This window comes from Oncorhynchus masou, chromosome 33 (genome assembly GCF_036934945.1).
Source record: "Oncorhynchus masou masou isolate Uvic2021 chromosome 33, UVic_Omas_1.1, whole genome shotgun sequence".
Taxonomy (NCBI): domain Eukaryota; kingdom Metazoa; phylum Chordata; class Actinopteri; order Salmoniformes; family Salmonidae; genus Oncorhynchus; species Oncorhynchus masou.
Window position 1 is genome coordinate 12,476,973 of NC_088244.1, and position 16,266 is coordinate 12,493,238.

A 16,266-nucleotide genomic window follows, 5' to 3' on the forward strand; every position below is an offset into this window, starting at 1 on the left:
CAGTTTATGTATTAGTCAGCTGGATCAGGCCAGTTTATGTATTAGTCAGCTGGATCAGGCCAGTTTATGTATTAGTCAGCTGGATCAGGCCAGTTTATGTATTAGTCAGCTGGATCAGGCCAGTTTATGTATTAGTCAGCTGGATCAGGCCAGTTTATGTATTAGTCAGCTGGATCAGGCCAGTTTATGTATTAGTCAGCTGGATCAGGCCAGTTTATGTATTAGTCAGCTGGATCAGGCCAGTTTATGTATTAGTCAGCTGGATCAGGCCAGTTCATGAATTAGTCAGCTGGATCAGGCCAGTTTATGTATTAGTCAGCTGGATCAGGCCAGTTTATGTATTAGTCAGCTGGATCAGGCCAGTTTATGTATTAGTCAGCTGGATCAGGCCAGTTTATGTATTAGTCAGCTGGATCAGGCCAGTTTAGTTTAGGCCAGTTTATATATTAGTCAGCTGGATCAGGCCAGTTTATGTATTAGTCAGCTGGATCAGGCCAGTTTATGTATTAGTCAGCTGGATCAGGCCAGTTTATGTATTAGTCAGCTGGATCAGGCCAGTTTATGTATTAGTCAGCTGGATCAGGCCAGTTTATGTATTAGTCAGCTGGATCAGGCCAGTTTATGTATTAGTCAGCTGGATCAGGCCAGTTTATGTATTAGTCAGCTGGATCAGGCCAGTTCATGTATTAGTCAGCTGGATCAGGCCAGTTCATGTATTAGTCAGCTGGATCAGGCCAGTTCATGTATTAGTCAGCTGGATCAGGCCAGTTTATTGTGGTCCTTTTATTTCTGTGCACTTCACTTCAAAGTATGCCTCTTGTTTTGGTATGTCTTGTAAACCTTCATTATGTTATGTCTCCCAGTCACTGACCTCTTATGAAAACAGACATATGGCATGTACTGTATTTATAAAGGCCAAACTAACACTAACCTGACATTCACCTCTCTCTGCCCTCTCACTCTCTCTAACACTAACCTGACATTCACCTCTCTGCCCTCTCACTCCCTCTAACACTAACCTGACATTCACCTCTCTGCCCTCTCACTCTCTCTAACACTAACCTGACATTCACCTCTCTGCCCTCTCACTCCCTCTAACACTAACCTGACATTCACCTCTCTCTGCCCTCTCACTCTCTCTCACACTAACCTGACATTCACCTCTCTCTGCCCTCTCACTCTCTCTAACACTAACCTGACATTCACCTCTCTCTGCCCTCTCACTCTCTCTAACACTAACCTGACATTCACCTCTCTCTGCCCTCTCACTCTCTCTAACACTAACCTGACATTCACCTCTCTCTGCCCTCTCACTCTCTCTAACACTAACCTGACATTCACCTCTCTCTGCCCTCTCACTCTCTCTAACACTAACCTGACATTCACCTCTCTGCCCTCTCACTCTCTCTAACACTAACCTGACATTCACCTCTCTCTGCCCTCTCACTCTCTCTAACACTAACCTGACATTCACCTCTCTGCCCTCTCACTCCCTCTAACACTAACTTGACATTCACCTCTCTGCCCTCTTTCTGCCCTCTTTCTCTCTTCAGATAGAGAATCTTTTGGAGCAGTTAAAGGATAAGGACAAGCAGCTGACGGGTCTGAGAGACAGAGTCAAGGGTCTCCAGACTGACTCCAGCAACACAGACACAGCACTGACCACGCTGGAGGAGGCCCTGTCTGAAAAGGTATGCTAGCCGGGAGGGTGGCAGAAGGAAAGAGTTGAAGAAAGGTAGGATAGCAGAAAAGAGAGAGGGGGGATAAGGAGACAACGGTATTGAGAGAACGACAGAGTAGGAAAAAGAGGAGGGAGTCTCCAGCATCATAGACTGGACAGCGAGTATGAGAAGGAGAAAGACTAGTGTGAAGTGGCAGAATTCCTTGCAGATAGAAAGGGATATAGATTGTCTGTAGATGAAGGACAGGACCCATGCTGAGTGTAAAGGATGTTTACTCATTCTCTCTACAGTTAGTGTGATGTCATAGACAGGTTTTAACTGGCCCTGCTCACACAGTCAGACCACCTCACTGTTGCTGACCACATAAACATCAACTCAGACTGATAGATATACAATGGAACAGATGCAGGGAAACCCCAGAGCCTCTGTATCTCCACGACGACTATAGAGATTGAGGATGAGGATACGAGTGGTTATGATTGGAGATGGATGATCAACTCATATGTTATTTGTAACTTGCGCTGAATACAAAAACCTCACAGTAAAATTCTTACTTACAAGCCCTTAACCAACAATGCAGTTTTATGAAGATTTAAAAATATATATATTTAACAAATAATTAAGGCGCAACAATAAAATAACAGTATTGAGGCTATATACAGAGAGTTCCAGTACAGAGTCAATGTGCGGGGGCACCGGTTAATTGAGGTAATTTGATCATGTAGGTAAAGGGACTATGCATGAATAATAAACAGAATAGCTTCAGCATAAAAATGGGGGCTAGGGACAATGCAAATATTCCGGGTAGCCATTTAATTAACTGTTCAAGAGTTATGGCATGGTGGTAGAAGCTGTTAAGAAGCCTTTTTGTCCTAGACTTGGCGCTCTGGTAACGCTTGCCGTGCGGTAGTAGAGAGAACAGTCTATGACTAGGGTGGCTGGAGTCCTTGGCAATTTTTTGGGCCTTCCTCTGACACTGCCTGGTATAGAGGTCCTGGATGGCAGGACCGTACTGGGCCGTACGCACTACCCTCTGTAGTGCCTTGTGGTAGGAGGCCGAGCAGTTACCATACCAGGCGGTGATGCAGCCATTCAGGATACTCTCTAATTTTTGAGGATCTGGGGGCCCATGGTGTTGAATGCTAAGCTGTAGTCAATGAATAGCATTCTTACAGGTGTTCATTTTGTCCAGGTGGGAAAGGGCAGTGTGGAGTGCAATAGAGATTGCATCCTCTGTGGATCTGTTGGGGCGGTATGCAAATTGGAGTGGGTCTAGGTTTTCGGGGATAATGCTGTTGATGTGAGCCATGACCAGCCTTTCAATGCACTTCATGGCTACAGACGTGAGTGCTATGGGTCAGTAGTCATTTAGGCAGGTTACCTTGGTGATCTTGGGCACCAGGACTATGGTGGTCTGCTTGAAACGTGGGTTATTTCAGACTCGGTCAGGAACAGGTTGAAAATGTCAGTGAAGACACTTGCATGCTGGTCAGCGCATTCTCTGAGTACACGTCCTGGTAATTCGTCTGGCACTGCGGCCTTGTGAATGTTGACCTGATCACATAGTCGTCCGGATCAGCTGATGCTCTCATGCATGATTCAGTGTTGCTTGCCTCGAAGCGAGGATAGAAGTTATTTAGCTCGTCTGGTAGGCTTGTGTCGCAGGTCAGCTTGCGACTGTGCTTCCCTTTGTAGTCCGTAATGGTTTGCAAGCTCTGCCACATCCGACGAGCGTCTGAGCCGGTGTAGTAGGATTCAATCTTAGTCCTGTATTGACGCTTTGCCTGTTTGATGGTTCGTCAGGAAGGTATAGCAGGATTTCTTCTAAGCGTCCGGGTTAGTCTCCCTCCTTGAAAGCGGCAGCTCTACCCTTTAGCTCAGTGCGATGTTGCCTGTAATCCATGGCTTCTGTTTGGGGTATGTACATACGGTCACTGTGGGGACGACGTCATCGATGCAGTTATGATGTGGTGTACTCCTCAATGCCATCGCAAGAATCCCGGAACATATTCCAGTCTGTGCTATCCGGGTAGACTGTGTAGAGCAAACAGTCTTGTAGCTTAGCATTTGCGTCCTCTGACCACTTCCTTATTGAGCGAGTCACTGGTACTTCCTGCTTTAGTTTTTGCTTTATAAGCAGGAATCAGGAGGATAGAGTTATGGTCAGATTTGCCAAATGGTGGGCGAGTTACAAACAACGCGAAAAAATGAACAAAATAGCACAGTTGGTTAGGAGCACATAAAACGGCAGCCATCCCCACCGTCATAATCCCCACCATGGAGGGGATGATGACGATGATGAAGACTCCATCACATTAGGTTAGATTCCTGACTTAAATGTTTATCAAGGGAAACCAATACATTTTTGAGACAGTTCCATCACATACAAAGTCACCACCTCGACCTAACCGATGGCTTTGTAGAGTTGTATAGGGCAAGGTAGAGCTGTGTAGAGCTATGTAGGGCTGGGAAGGACCGGGTAGGCTGTGTAGAGCTATGTAGGGCTGGGTAGGGCCAAGTAGACTGTGTAGAGCTATGTAGGGCCAGGTAGACTGTGTAGAGCTATGTACTGTAGGGCTGGGAAGGACCGGGTAGGCTGTGTAGAGCTATGTAGGGCCAGGTAGACTGTGTAGGGCTATGTAGGGCTAGGAAGGGCCGGGTAGACTGTGTAGAGCTATGTAGGGCTATGTAGGGCCAGGTAGACTGTGTAGGGCTATGTAGGGCTGGGAAGGGCCGGGTAGACTGTGTAGAGCTATGTAGGGCTATGTAGGGCCAGGTAGACTGTGTAGAGCTATGTAGGGCTGGGAAGGGCCGGGTAGACTGTGTAGAGCTATATAGGGCCGGGTAGGCTGTGTAGAGCTATGTAGGGCCGGGTAGGCTGTGTAGAGCTATGTAGGGCCGGGTAGACTGTGTAGAGCTATGTAGGGCCGGGTAGACCGTGTAGGGCTGGGTAGGCTGTGTAGAGCTATGTAGGGCTGGGAAGGGCCGGGTAGGCTGTGTAGAGCTATGTAGGGCCCGGTAGGCTGTGTAGAGCTATGTAGGGCCGGGTAGACTGTGTAGGGCTGGGTAGGCTGTGTAGGGCTGGGTAGGCTGTGTAGAGCTATGTAGGGCCGGGTAGACTGTGTAGGGCCGGGTAGACCGTGTAGGGCTGGGTAGGCTGTGTAGAGCTATGTAGGGCCGGGTAGGCTGTGTAGAGCTATGTAGGGCCGGGTAGACTGTGTAGTGCTGGGAAGGCTGTGTAGAGCTATGTAGGGCCGGGTAGGCTGTGTAGAGCTATGTAGGGCTGGGTAGGGCCAGGTAGGCTGTGTAGGGCTATGTAGGGCTGGGAAGGGCCGGGTAGACTGTGTAGGGCAGTGTAGGGTTGAGACGGCTATCTACGGCTCTGTAGGCTTGAGAATGACTCCATTGAGCCCTCCATTGAGTTACAGTACATCTGTGTGTGTTGGTCTGACTAAGTGGATGAGATGGATGCTAATTGTTAGTTCTAAACAGACTGAGTTTGTTTTCTCTGGGTTGGTTGGTGAGAGAACAGCTGTTGTTCATAAGACCTCACCTCAGCGTTAGTCAGTTAGCCCTCCCCACAGCCGTCGCTATGCTAGCGCCACACATGAATCACCTTTCAGGTCAACACAGGCTTTGATTTTAGCTAATTGTTTTCGCTAAAGGTTGCCGTGTGGGATACTTATCCAATAAAAAGGCTTAATTTTCCAGAATTCAGGTTGAACAAGTCACTTTCCGGTAACATGGAAAGTCTTACTCAACCAGGACAAAATTCCGATGTGTATTTTTTTTGTTTTCTCCTTTGAAAATCGGCGTGTTTTTCCTTCTATACACAAACACTGAGCGATATGTTTATGTATTTACAACGACAGCTAAGGACTTCTCATGATTTCTAAACATCATCTGTTGATGTTACAAGGGCATTGCTCAACTGACAGTGGTCATTCCTAACGTCGTCATCGCCACCCTCATCATCATCATCATCATCGTGGTCATGGTTTTCAGTGTAGATGAGGGTGTGTTGTGGAGGACTGGTGTGGACCACTAAAGATAACTGTGAAGGGCAGTATGGAGAGATGGGACCATGCTCACCTTTGTTCCACATGTTTAACAATAGCTGCCAGAGGTTAACGCTGCGTGGTGTGGGTGTGTGTTTGTATATGAGTGTGTGTGTGTGTTTGATGGAGGTTGAGTGTGATTGGCTGGGCTGAGGTGTATCCTGGTCTGCCAAGTGTAAACTCATGTCAGGAACTGACGGAAGAGAGGCAATGCAAACATCCTAAGTGGAACCGGACAAGACAGGCAGTGGTGTTCTGCATTTGGTTCAGTTTTATGAGATGCTGCAGTAGGCTTTGTCCAGTCACCCCACGGAGCAGTTTCTGAAGTCCGAAGCTGTGTTCCAATACTCATACTAACCGCACTAACAGCACTACTTGTGATGGAAATTGATTATGTAGTATGCTTACTGGTCATAGTATGGATATAGTTAGTATGCTTACTGGTCATAGTATGGATATAGTTAGTATGGATATAGTTAATATGCTTATTGGTCATAGTATGGATGTAGTTAGTATGCTTATTGGTCATAGTATGGATATAGTTAGTATGCTTATTGGTCATAGTATGGATATAGTTAGTATGGATATAGTTAGTTTGGATATAGTTAGTATGCTTACTGGTCATAGTATGGATATAGTTAGTATGCTTATTGGTCATAGTATGGATATAGTTAGTATGGATATAGTCAGTATGCTTACTGGTCATAGTATGGATATAGTTAGTATGCTTATTGGTCATAGTATGGAAATAGTTAGTATGCTTACTGGTCATAGTATGGATATAGTTAGTATGGATATAGTCAGTATGCTTATTGGTCATAGTATGGATATAGTTAGTATGGATATAGTTAGTATGCTTACTGGTCATAGTATGGATATAGTTAGTATGCTTACTGGTCATAGTATGGATATAGTTAGTATGCTTACTGGTCATAGTATGGATATAGTTAGTATGCTTACTGGTCATAGTATGGATATAGTTAGTATGGATATAGTTAGTATGGATATAGTTAGTATGGATATAGTTAGTATGCTTACTGGTCATAGTATGGATATAGTCAGTATGGATATAGTTAATATGCTTATTGGTCATAGTATGGATATAGTTAGTATGGATATAGTTAGTATGCTTATTGGTCATAGTATGGATATAGTTAGTATGGATATAGTCAGTATGCTTACTGGTCATAGTATGGATATAGTTAGTATGGATATAGTTAATATGCTTATTGGTCATAGTATGGATATAGTTAGTATGGATATAGTTAGTATGCTTATTGGTCATAGTATGGATATAGTTAGTATGCGTATTGGTCATAGTATGGATATAGTTAGTATGGATATAGTTAGTTTGGATGTAGTTAGTATGCTTACTGGTCATAGTATGGATATAGTTAGTATGGATATAGTTAGTTTGGATGTAGTTAGTATGCTTACTGGTCATAGTATGGATATAGTTAGTATGCTTATTGGTCATAGTATGGATATAGTTAGTATGGATATAGTTAGTATGCTTATTGGCCATAGTATGGATATAGTTAGTATGGATATAGTTAGTATGCTTATTGGTCATAGTATGGATATAGTTAGTATGGATATAGTTAGTATGGATATAGTTAGTATGCTTATTGGTCATAGTATGGATATAGTTAGTATGGATATAGTTAGTATGGATATAGTTAGTATGGATATAGTTAGTATGGATATAGTTAGTATGCTTATTGGTCATAGTATGGATATAGTTAGTATGGATATAGTTAGTATGCTTACTGGTCATAGTATGGATATAGTTAGTATGCTTATTGGCCATAGTATGGATATAGTTAGTATGGATATAGTTAGTATGGATATAGTTAGTATGGATATAGTTAGTATGGATATAGTTAGTATGCTTATTGGTCATAGTATGGATATAGTTAGTATGGATATAGTTAGTATGCTTACTGGTCATAGTATGGATATAGTCAGTATGCTTACTGGTCATAGTATGGATATAGTTAGTATGCTTATTGGCCATAGTATGGATATAGTTAGTATGCTTATTGGTCATAGTATGGATATAGTTAGTATGGATATAGTTAGTATGGATATAGTTAGTATGGATATAGTTAGTATGCTTACTGGTCATAGTATGGATATAGTTAGTATGGATATAGTTAGTATGGATATAGTTAGTATGCTTACTGGTCATAGTATGGATATAGTTAGTATGGATATAGTTAGTATGGATATAGTTAGTATGCTTACTGGTCATAGTATGGATATAGTTAGTATGGATATAGTTAGTATGGATATAGTTAATATGCTTATTGGCCATAGTATGGATATAGTTAGTATGCTTATTGGTCATAGTATGGATATAGTTAGTATGGATATAGTTAGTATGGATATAGTTAGTATGGATATAGTTAGTATGCTTACTGGTCATAGTATGGATATAGTTAGTATGGATATAGTTAGTATGGAAATAGTTAGTATGCTTACTGGTCATAGTATGGATATAGTTAGTATGGATATAGTTAGTATGGATATAGTTAGTATGGATATAGTTAGTATGGATATAGTTAGTATGGATATAGTTAGTATGCTTATTGGTCATAGTATGGATATAGTTAGTATGCTTATTGGTCATAGTATGGATATAGTTAGTATGGATATAGTTAGTATGGATATAGTTAGTATGGATATAGTTAGTATGCTTACTGGTCATAGTATGGATATAGTTAGTATGGATATAGTTAGTATGGATATAGTTAGTATGGATATAGTTAGTATGCTTATTGGTCATAGTATGGATATAGTTAGTATGGATATAGTTAGTATGGATATAGTTAGTATGCTTATTGGTCATAGTATGGATATAGTTAGTATGCTTATTGGTCATAGTATGGATATAGTTAGTATGGATATAGTTAGTATGGATATAGTTAGTATGGATATAGTTAGTATGCTTATTGGTCATAGTATGGATATAGTTAGTATGGATATAGTTAGTATGCTTATTGGTCATAGTATGGATATAGTTAGTATGGATATAGTTAATATGCTTATTGGTCATAGTATGGATATAGTTAGTATGCCAAAAGTTCCTGGATGTCCTACTACATTCGCCAAAATATGAAGTATACAATAGGTATACAAGCAGTGGACACTATTTCAGTGCTTTTAACCCCATAATGCAATTCTTCTGAAAATGGGCATGGCTTCAAAATTGGCTGACAATTTGTAAGCTACACTACCCTTTACGAACCGCATAGCATATCATTACAGTATGTTTGCTAGCTACCTAACCTTAGTTGGCTGCTAATACATCTAACTTGCCAGTATATAAACTATATGCTATCTCACTAACTAACCAACGTTTATTTTTCACATCATCCTTAGCCTAGCTAAGTGTATAGTCGTTGTGCGTTCTCAATGGACATTGTTAATGCGGGTGCGTTCGTAAATTCACTCTGGCTATCTACTCTGATTTCAGAGCGCTCTCACCTGAATGTGCCAGAGCACAGAATAACTGATATGGCCGGTGTCAGTAAATGTCAACAAAAAAAAAGCAATTAAATTGTTGCTAGCGTCACAGTTACCAACGCTCTGGATAACATGAAAACAGTCTAACCAGCTCTGCTCAGAGTGAGCTGTTGTCTCATTTGTGCCTAGAAGTAGCTACTGTAGCAAGTTAGCCAGTTAGTTTGGGTGCTTGACTGCCGTTTTGAGGTCAACCCTACTCCTCGGCCAGAGCTCCCCTGTGCGCCCTGAACGCTCCTGAATTTACAAACAGACAATCTGACAACACACTGAATTTACTAACGCACAGAGTGCACTCTGGGACTCCAGATTGAATTTACGAACACCCAAAGTCATAAGATCTCTAGCTAGTAATTTGTGCTAACAAGCTAGCAAGAGGTTGCATAGCAACCGCATCAACTTCCGGTAGACAAGTGTAGCGCTAGTCAGCTCAACTGAAAGGATATCGTTAGTTTACAGTTTACAAAAAATAACTAATAGAATACAGTATGTAGTATATACCCATTAAGTATGTAGCATACAGTATGTTGGTATGGGTATTCAAACAGAGCTTTAGTCTACCCATAGCCCAGCCTGATAAAGAGAGTCTTGGCTAGCATTGGACTGTTGCATTCTGTATAGGGTGTTCATAATGAGTTTACAGGAGTGACAGTGGGTGTGATGGAGGGTGTGTGTGTACCCCTAATCTCTCAGGCTTGTTACAAACCTGCAAATGCAGCCAGTCACTACCCACAATGCCCTGGTTCTAATTAGCTAACTGGGGCAGAGTGCCTATACCAAGCGATCCTCCCTGACTGTGTGTGTGTCTGGCATGTCAAGGAGACATATTTCACTATCAGGTCCTTGTTTTCAACCTCCAAACCCAGACAACTCTGAGATATTGTTGAGAAGATGAGAAACACACAGGACTAATTAGCTGTGTATTTCCTCTCTTCCCCTCCCTCCCTGACACCTCTCTTCCCCTCCCTCTCTGACACCTCTCATTAAGGTTAGGCCTGTGCTGTTTTTCATCTCTTTGATGGTTAAAGCTGCCAATTATTGTAAACCCTTCCTCTGCATTTAACATGTAAAACAAACACCTGAACACACCTCTCTCTCTGTCTCTCTCCCCCCCCTCTCTCTCTCTCTGTCTGTCTGTCTGTCTGTCTGTCTGTCTGTCTGTCTGTCTGTCTGTCTGTCTCTCTCTCTCTCTCCCTCTCTCTCTCTCTCTCTCTCTCAAATTCAAATTCAAATTCAAGCTGCTTTATTGGCATGAAAAACATTGTGTCAATATTCCCAAAGCAACAATGTATACAATATACATTGTAACAAAATTATAAATGATAGCAAATATAAAAGTGTCTGTCTGTCTGTCTGTCTGTCTGCCTCTCTCTCTCTCTCTCTGTCTCTCTCTCCCTGTCTCTCTCTCTCTCTCTCTGTCTCTCTGTCTCTCTCTGTCTCTCGCTGTCTCTCGCTGTCTCTCTCTCTCTCTCCCTCCCTGTCTCTCTCTGTCTCTCTCTCTCTCTCTCTCTCTCTCTCTCTCTCTAAATTTCAATTCAATATAAGGAGCTTTACTGGCATGCGAAACATGTTAACATTGCCAAAGCAAGTGAAATAGATAATAAACACGAGTGAAATAAACAAAACAAATTAACAGTGAACATTACACTCACATAAGTTCCAAAATAATAAAGACATTACAAATGTCATATTATGTGCAAATAGTTAAAGTACAAAAAGGAAAATAAACATAAATATGGGTTGTATTTACAATGGTGTTTGTTCTTCACTGGTTGACCTTTTCTTGTGGCAACAGGTCACACATCTTGCTGCTGTGATGGCACACTGAGGTATTTCACCCAGTAGATATGGGAGTTTATCAAAATTGGATTTGTTTACGAATTCTTTGTGGGTCTGTGTAATCTGAGGGAAATATGTGTCTCTAATATGGTCATACATTGGACAGGAGGTTGGGAAGTGCAGCTCAGTTTCCACCTCATTTTGTGGGCAGTGTGCACATAGACTGTCTTCTCTTGAGAGCCAGGTCTGCCTACGGTGGCCTTCCTCAATAGCAAGGCTCCGCTCACTGAGTCTGTACATAGTCAAAGGTCAGGTATTTTGCCACTGTGTACACTCTGTTTAGGGCCAAATAGCATTCTAGTTTGCTCTGTTTTTTTGTAAATTCTTTCCAATGTGTCAAGTAATTATCTTTTTGTTTACTCATGATTTGGTTGGGTCTAATTGTGTTGCTGTCCTGAGGCTCGGTTGTGTCTGTTTGTGAACAGAGCTCCAGGACCAGCTTGCTTAGGGGACTCTTCTCCAGGTGCATCTCTCTGTAGGTGATGGCTTTGTTATGTAAGGTTTGGGAATCACTTCCTTTTAGGTGGTTGTAGAATTTAACTCCTTTTTCTGGATTTTGATAATGAGCGGGTATTGGCCTAATTCTGCTCTGCATGCATTATTTGGTGTTCTACGTTGTACACAGAGGATATTTTTGCAGAAATCTGCATGCAGAGTCTCAATTTGGTGTTTGCCCCATTTTGTGAGTTCTTGGTTGGTGAGTGGATCCCAGACCTCACAACCATAAAGGGCAATGGGTTCTATAACTGATTCAAGTATTTTTAGCCAGATCCTAATTGGTGAGTCAAATTGTATGTTCCTTTTGATGGCATAGAAGGCCCTTCTTGACTCTTCTCTCAGATCGTTCACAGCTTTATGGAAGTTACCTGTGGCGCTGATGTTTAGGCCAAGGTATGTATCGTTTTTTGGCAACGGTGTCTAAATGGAAGTTGTATTTGTGGTCCTGGCGACTGGACCTTTTTTGCAACACCATTATTTTGGTCTTACTGAGATTTACTGTCAGGGTTCATGTCTGACAGAATCTGTGCAGAAGATCTAGGTGCTGCTGTAGGACCTCCTTGGTTGGGGACAGAAGCACCAGATCACCAACTAACAGTAGACATTTGACTTCAGATTCTAGTAGGGTGAGGCCGGGTGCTGCAGACTGTTCTAGTGCCCTCGCCAATTTGTATAGATGTTGAAGACGGTTGGGCTTCAGCTGCATCCCTCTCTCTCTTTCTCTCTCTCTCTCTCTCTCTCTCTCTCTCTCTCTCTCTCTCTCTCTCTCTCTCTCTCTCTCTCTCTCAATTCAGTTCAATTCAAGTTTTTCTTTTGGCATGGGAAACATATGATTACATTACCAAAGCAAGTGAAGTAGAAGCAAAAGTCAAATAAACAATTAAAAATTAACTCTCTCTCTCACTCTCTCTGGCGCTCTGTCTCTCTGGCTCTGGCTCTCTGTCTCTGGCTCTCTGTCTCTCTGTCTCTGGCTCTCTGTCTCTGGCTCTCTCTCTCTGTCTCTGGCTCTCTGTCTCTGGCTCTCTAGCTCTCTGTCTCTGTCTCTGGCGCTCTGTCTCTGTCTCTGGCTCTCTGTCTCTGGCTCTCTGTCTCTGGCTCTCTGGCTCTCTGGCTCTGGCTCTCTGGCTCTGGCTCTCTAGCTCTCTGTCTCTGGCTCTCTGTCTCTAGCTCTCTGTCTCTAGCTCTCTGTCTCTGGCTCTCTGTCTCTGGCTCCCTGTCTCTGGCTCTCTGTCTCTGGCTCTCTGGCTCTGGCTCTCTGGCTCTGGAGCTCTCTCACTGTCTCTGTCTCTGGCTCTCTGTCTCTGTCTCTCTCTCTCTCTCTGTCTCTCTGTCTCTGGCTCTCTGTCTCTGGCTCTCTGTCTCTGGCTCTCTGGCTCTCTGTCTCTGACTCTCTGTCTCTGGCTCTCTGGCTCTGGCGCTCTGTCTCTGTCTCTGGCTCTCTGTCTCTGGCTCTCTCTCTCTCTGTCTCTGTCTCTGGCTCTGGCGCTCTCTCTCTGGCTCTCTGTCTCTGGAGCTCTCTCTCTGGCTCTCTGTCTCTGGCTCTCTGTCTCTGGCTCTCTGGCTCTGGCTCTGGCTCTCTAGCTCTCTGTCTCTGGCTCTCTCTCTCTCTGTCTCTGTCTCTGTCTCTGGCGCTCTCTCTCTGGCTCTCTGTCTCTGGCGCTCTCTCTCTGGCTCTCTGTCTCTGGCTCTCTGTCTCTGGCTCTCTAGCTCTCTGTCTCTGGCTCTCGGTCTTTGGCTCTCTGTCTCTAGCTCTCTGTCTCTGGCTCTCTGTCTCTGGCTCTCTAGCTCTCTGTCTCTGGCGCTCTCTCTCTGGCTCTTTCTGTCTCTCTGTCTCTGGCTCTCTAGCTCTCTGTCTCTGGCTCTCTGTCTCTGGCTCTCTGTCTCTGGCTCTCTTTCTCTGGCTCTCTAGCTCTCTGTGTCTGGCTCTCTGGCACTCTGTCTCTGGCTCTCTGTCTCTCTGTCTCTGGCGCTCTCTCTCTGGCGCTCTCTCTCTGGCTCTTTCTGTCTCTGTCTGGCTCCCTGGCTCTGTCTCTGGCGCTCTCTCTCTCTGTCTCTGGCGCTCTCTTTCTGGCTCTTTCTGGCGCTCTGTCTCTGGCTCTCTGTCTCTGGCGCTCTCTCTCTTGCTCTTTCTGTCTCTCTGTCTGGCTCTCTAGCTCTCTGTCTCTGTCTCTCTGTCTCTCTGTCATTCTCTCTAGCTCTCTCGCTGGCTCTCTCTCTGTCTCCCTGTCTAGCTTTCTCTCTAGCTCTCTGTCTCTGTCTCTCTGTCTATCTCGCTAGCTCTCTCGCTGGCTCTCTCTCTGGCTCTCTCTATGTCTCTCTGTCTCTCTCTCTGTGGCTCTCGCTCTCTGGCTCTCTTGCTCTCTCTCTAGCTCTCTCTCTCTGGCTCTCTGTCTATTTCTCTCTAGCTGTCTGTCTCTGTCTCTCTGTCTCTGCCTATCTTTCTTTCTCTCTCTCTCTCTCTCTCTCTCTCTCTCTCTCTCTACAGTGTTATTTACGATGGTCTTTTATGAGCGTCTCTCCTGCTTCGCACTTCTAACAGCTCCAGACTAGTGGAGAGACACCTGGCTACACTGTTGGCGAGGCTTTTCACCTGGGCTGTGTCATTACTGTAGCATTTCAGCTAAATGATGCAGAAGCATCAGTACTCAGTGGAGGGGTGTCATTTGTCAATGACATTGACTTGTCTTTCCACTAGTGTATCTACTCTGTGTAATGATGACACAACAGTGTGAGAGGACAACTGTTGCTGACCCCTATCTTTTTCCTCTCCCCCTCTCTCTCTGGCTCTCTGTCTCTCTCTCCCCCTCGCTCTCTGGCTCTCTGGCTCTCTGTCTCTCTGTTAGGAGCGAGTGATTGAGCGTTTGCGTGAGCAGAAGGAGCGGGAGGACAGGGCACGGTTGGAGGAGGTGGAAAGGATGAGGAAGGAGAACCAGGACCTGAAGGATAGACTCTCCATCCTGACGACACACACACCTGGGGTAAGGAAGGCCAGAGTGTGTGTGTGTGTGTGTGTGTGTGTGTGTGTGTGTGTGTGTGTGTGTGTGTGTGTGTGTGTGTGTGTGTGTCCATCCATAATGCATATGTGTGTTTGCATTGATGCTTAGTCTCTGTCAAACCATAAATATCTTACGCACACAGTGAACCTGTCGTTCTGAGACACCAAGCTAGTTCACACAGGCTATAAACAAATAACAAAACATTTTCACAATCCTTTTACTGCCGAATACCTCCAACCGACATTATCACACTTTGTAATTATTGTTTTATTATACAAAAAGAATTAGAAGAATTGACTATTAAAATCCTTCTGCTGCAGTTGTAATAGGCTACCTGCAGCCTATATTTACAGTGTTAACATCCACAGTAAAAGTAATGCCGTTCTTCTGGCTCCTTATACATCCCTGGAAGCCCTGCTTTGATGAATTAAACAAGTGTGATTTATAGATTGATCCCTCCGTCCCTGTCCAGGTGCCAAGACAGTTCTCACTCAGCTCCAGTCTACAAGCCAGAGCAGACTCTCACACACTTTACGAGAATGTTTTCTTTCATACTCATAAAGGCGTACACATATCATTCCTGTGAAATGATATCTTGTTGAATGTTGACGCGGGGTAACATGAAAGATGTACCTCCTGTAAAACCTCCTGAATGGGTCTTTGTAGAGAACACATACACATTCTGATAGAAGTATAGACATGATTGGATGATTATGTGCAGAATGTGGCTTTCAGACATGTTATGTAAACATATACAAATTATAAATATGTGCGTGTGTGTGTGTGTGTGTGTGTGTGTGTGTGTGTGTGTGTGTGTGTGTGTGTGTGTGTGTGTGTGTGTGTGTGTGTGTGTGTGTGTGTGTGTGTGTGTGTGGTGGGGGTTCAATGGAGTGTGAGAGATTCAGAGTGTTGTTGAAGTAGTACTGCAGTGGGTCAGAGGTCACTTGACACACTGTGGTGGATTACACACAGATTACAGACCCTAATGGTGAAAGATTAGAAACATATTACAGACAGATTACAGACCCTTATGGTGATAGATTACACACAGATTACAGACCCTTATGGTGAAACATTAGAAACAGATTACAGACAGATTACAGACCCTTATGGTGATAGATTACACACAGATTACAGACCTTTATGTTGATAGATTAGAAACAGATTACAGACAGATTACAGACCCTTATGGTGATAGATTAGAAACAGATTACAGACCCTTATGGTGATATATTAGAAACAGATTACAGACCCTTATGGTGATAGATTTACAGACAGATTACAGACCTTTGGGGTGATAGATTAGAAACATATTTACAGACAGATTACAGACCCTTATGGTGATAGATTAGAAACATATTTACAGACAGATTACAGACCTTTGGGGTGATAGATTAGAAACAGATTACAGACCCTTATGGTGATAGATTAGAAACAGATTACAGACAGATTACAGACCCTTATGGTGATAGATTAGAAACAGATTACAGACAGATTACAGACCCTTATGGTGATAGATTAGAAACATATTTACAGACAGATTACAGACCTTTGGGGTGATAGATTAGAAACAGATTACAGACAGATTACAGACCCTTATGGTGATAGATTAGAAACAGATTACAGACAGATTACAGACCCTTAGGGTGATAGATTAGAAACAGATTA

The 16,266-nt window shown here is 43.4% G+C and overlaps 1 protein-coding gene across 1 annotated transcript in view; it reads left to right on the top strand.

Annotated features, from left to right (window-relative positions):
• Window positions 1–16,266, top strand: part of LOC135527848 (ERC protein 2) — a 454,194-nt gene that overhangs the window by 180,330 nt on the left and 257,598 nt on the right. Inside the window, exons 8-9 of the mRNA XM_064956457.1 lie at window positions 1,554–1,691; window positions 14,446–14,580. Coding sequence (XP_064812529.1) covers window positions 1,554–1,691; window positions 14,446–14,580 — 273 coding nt within the window. The remainder of the gene's footprint in view (window positions 1–1,553; window positions 1,692–14,445; window positions 14,581–16,266) is intronic.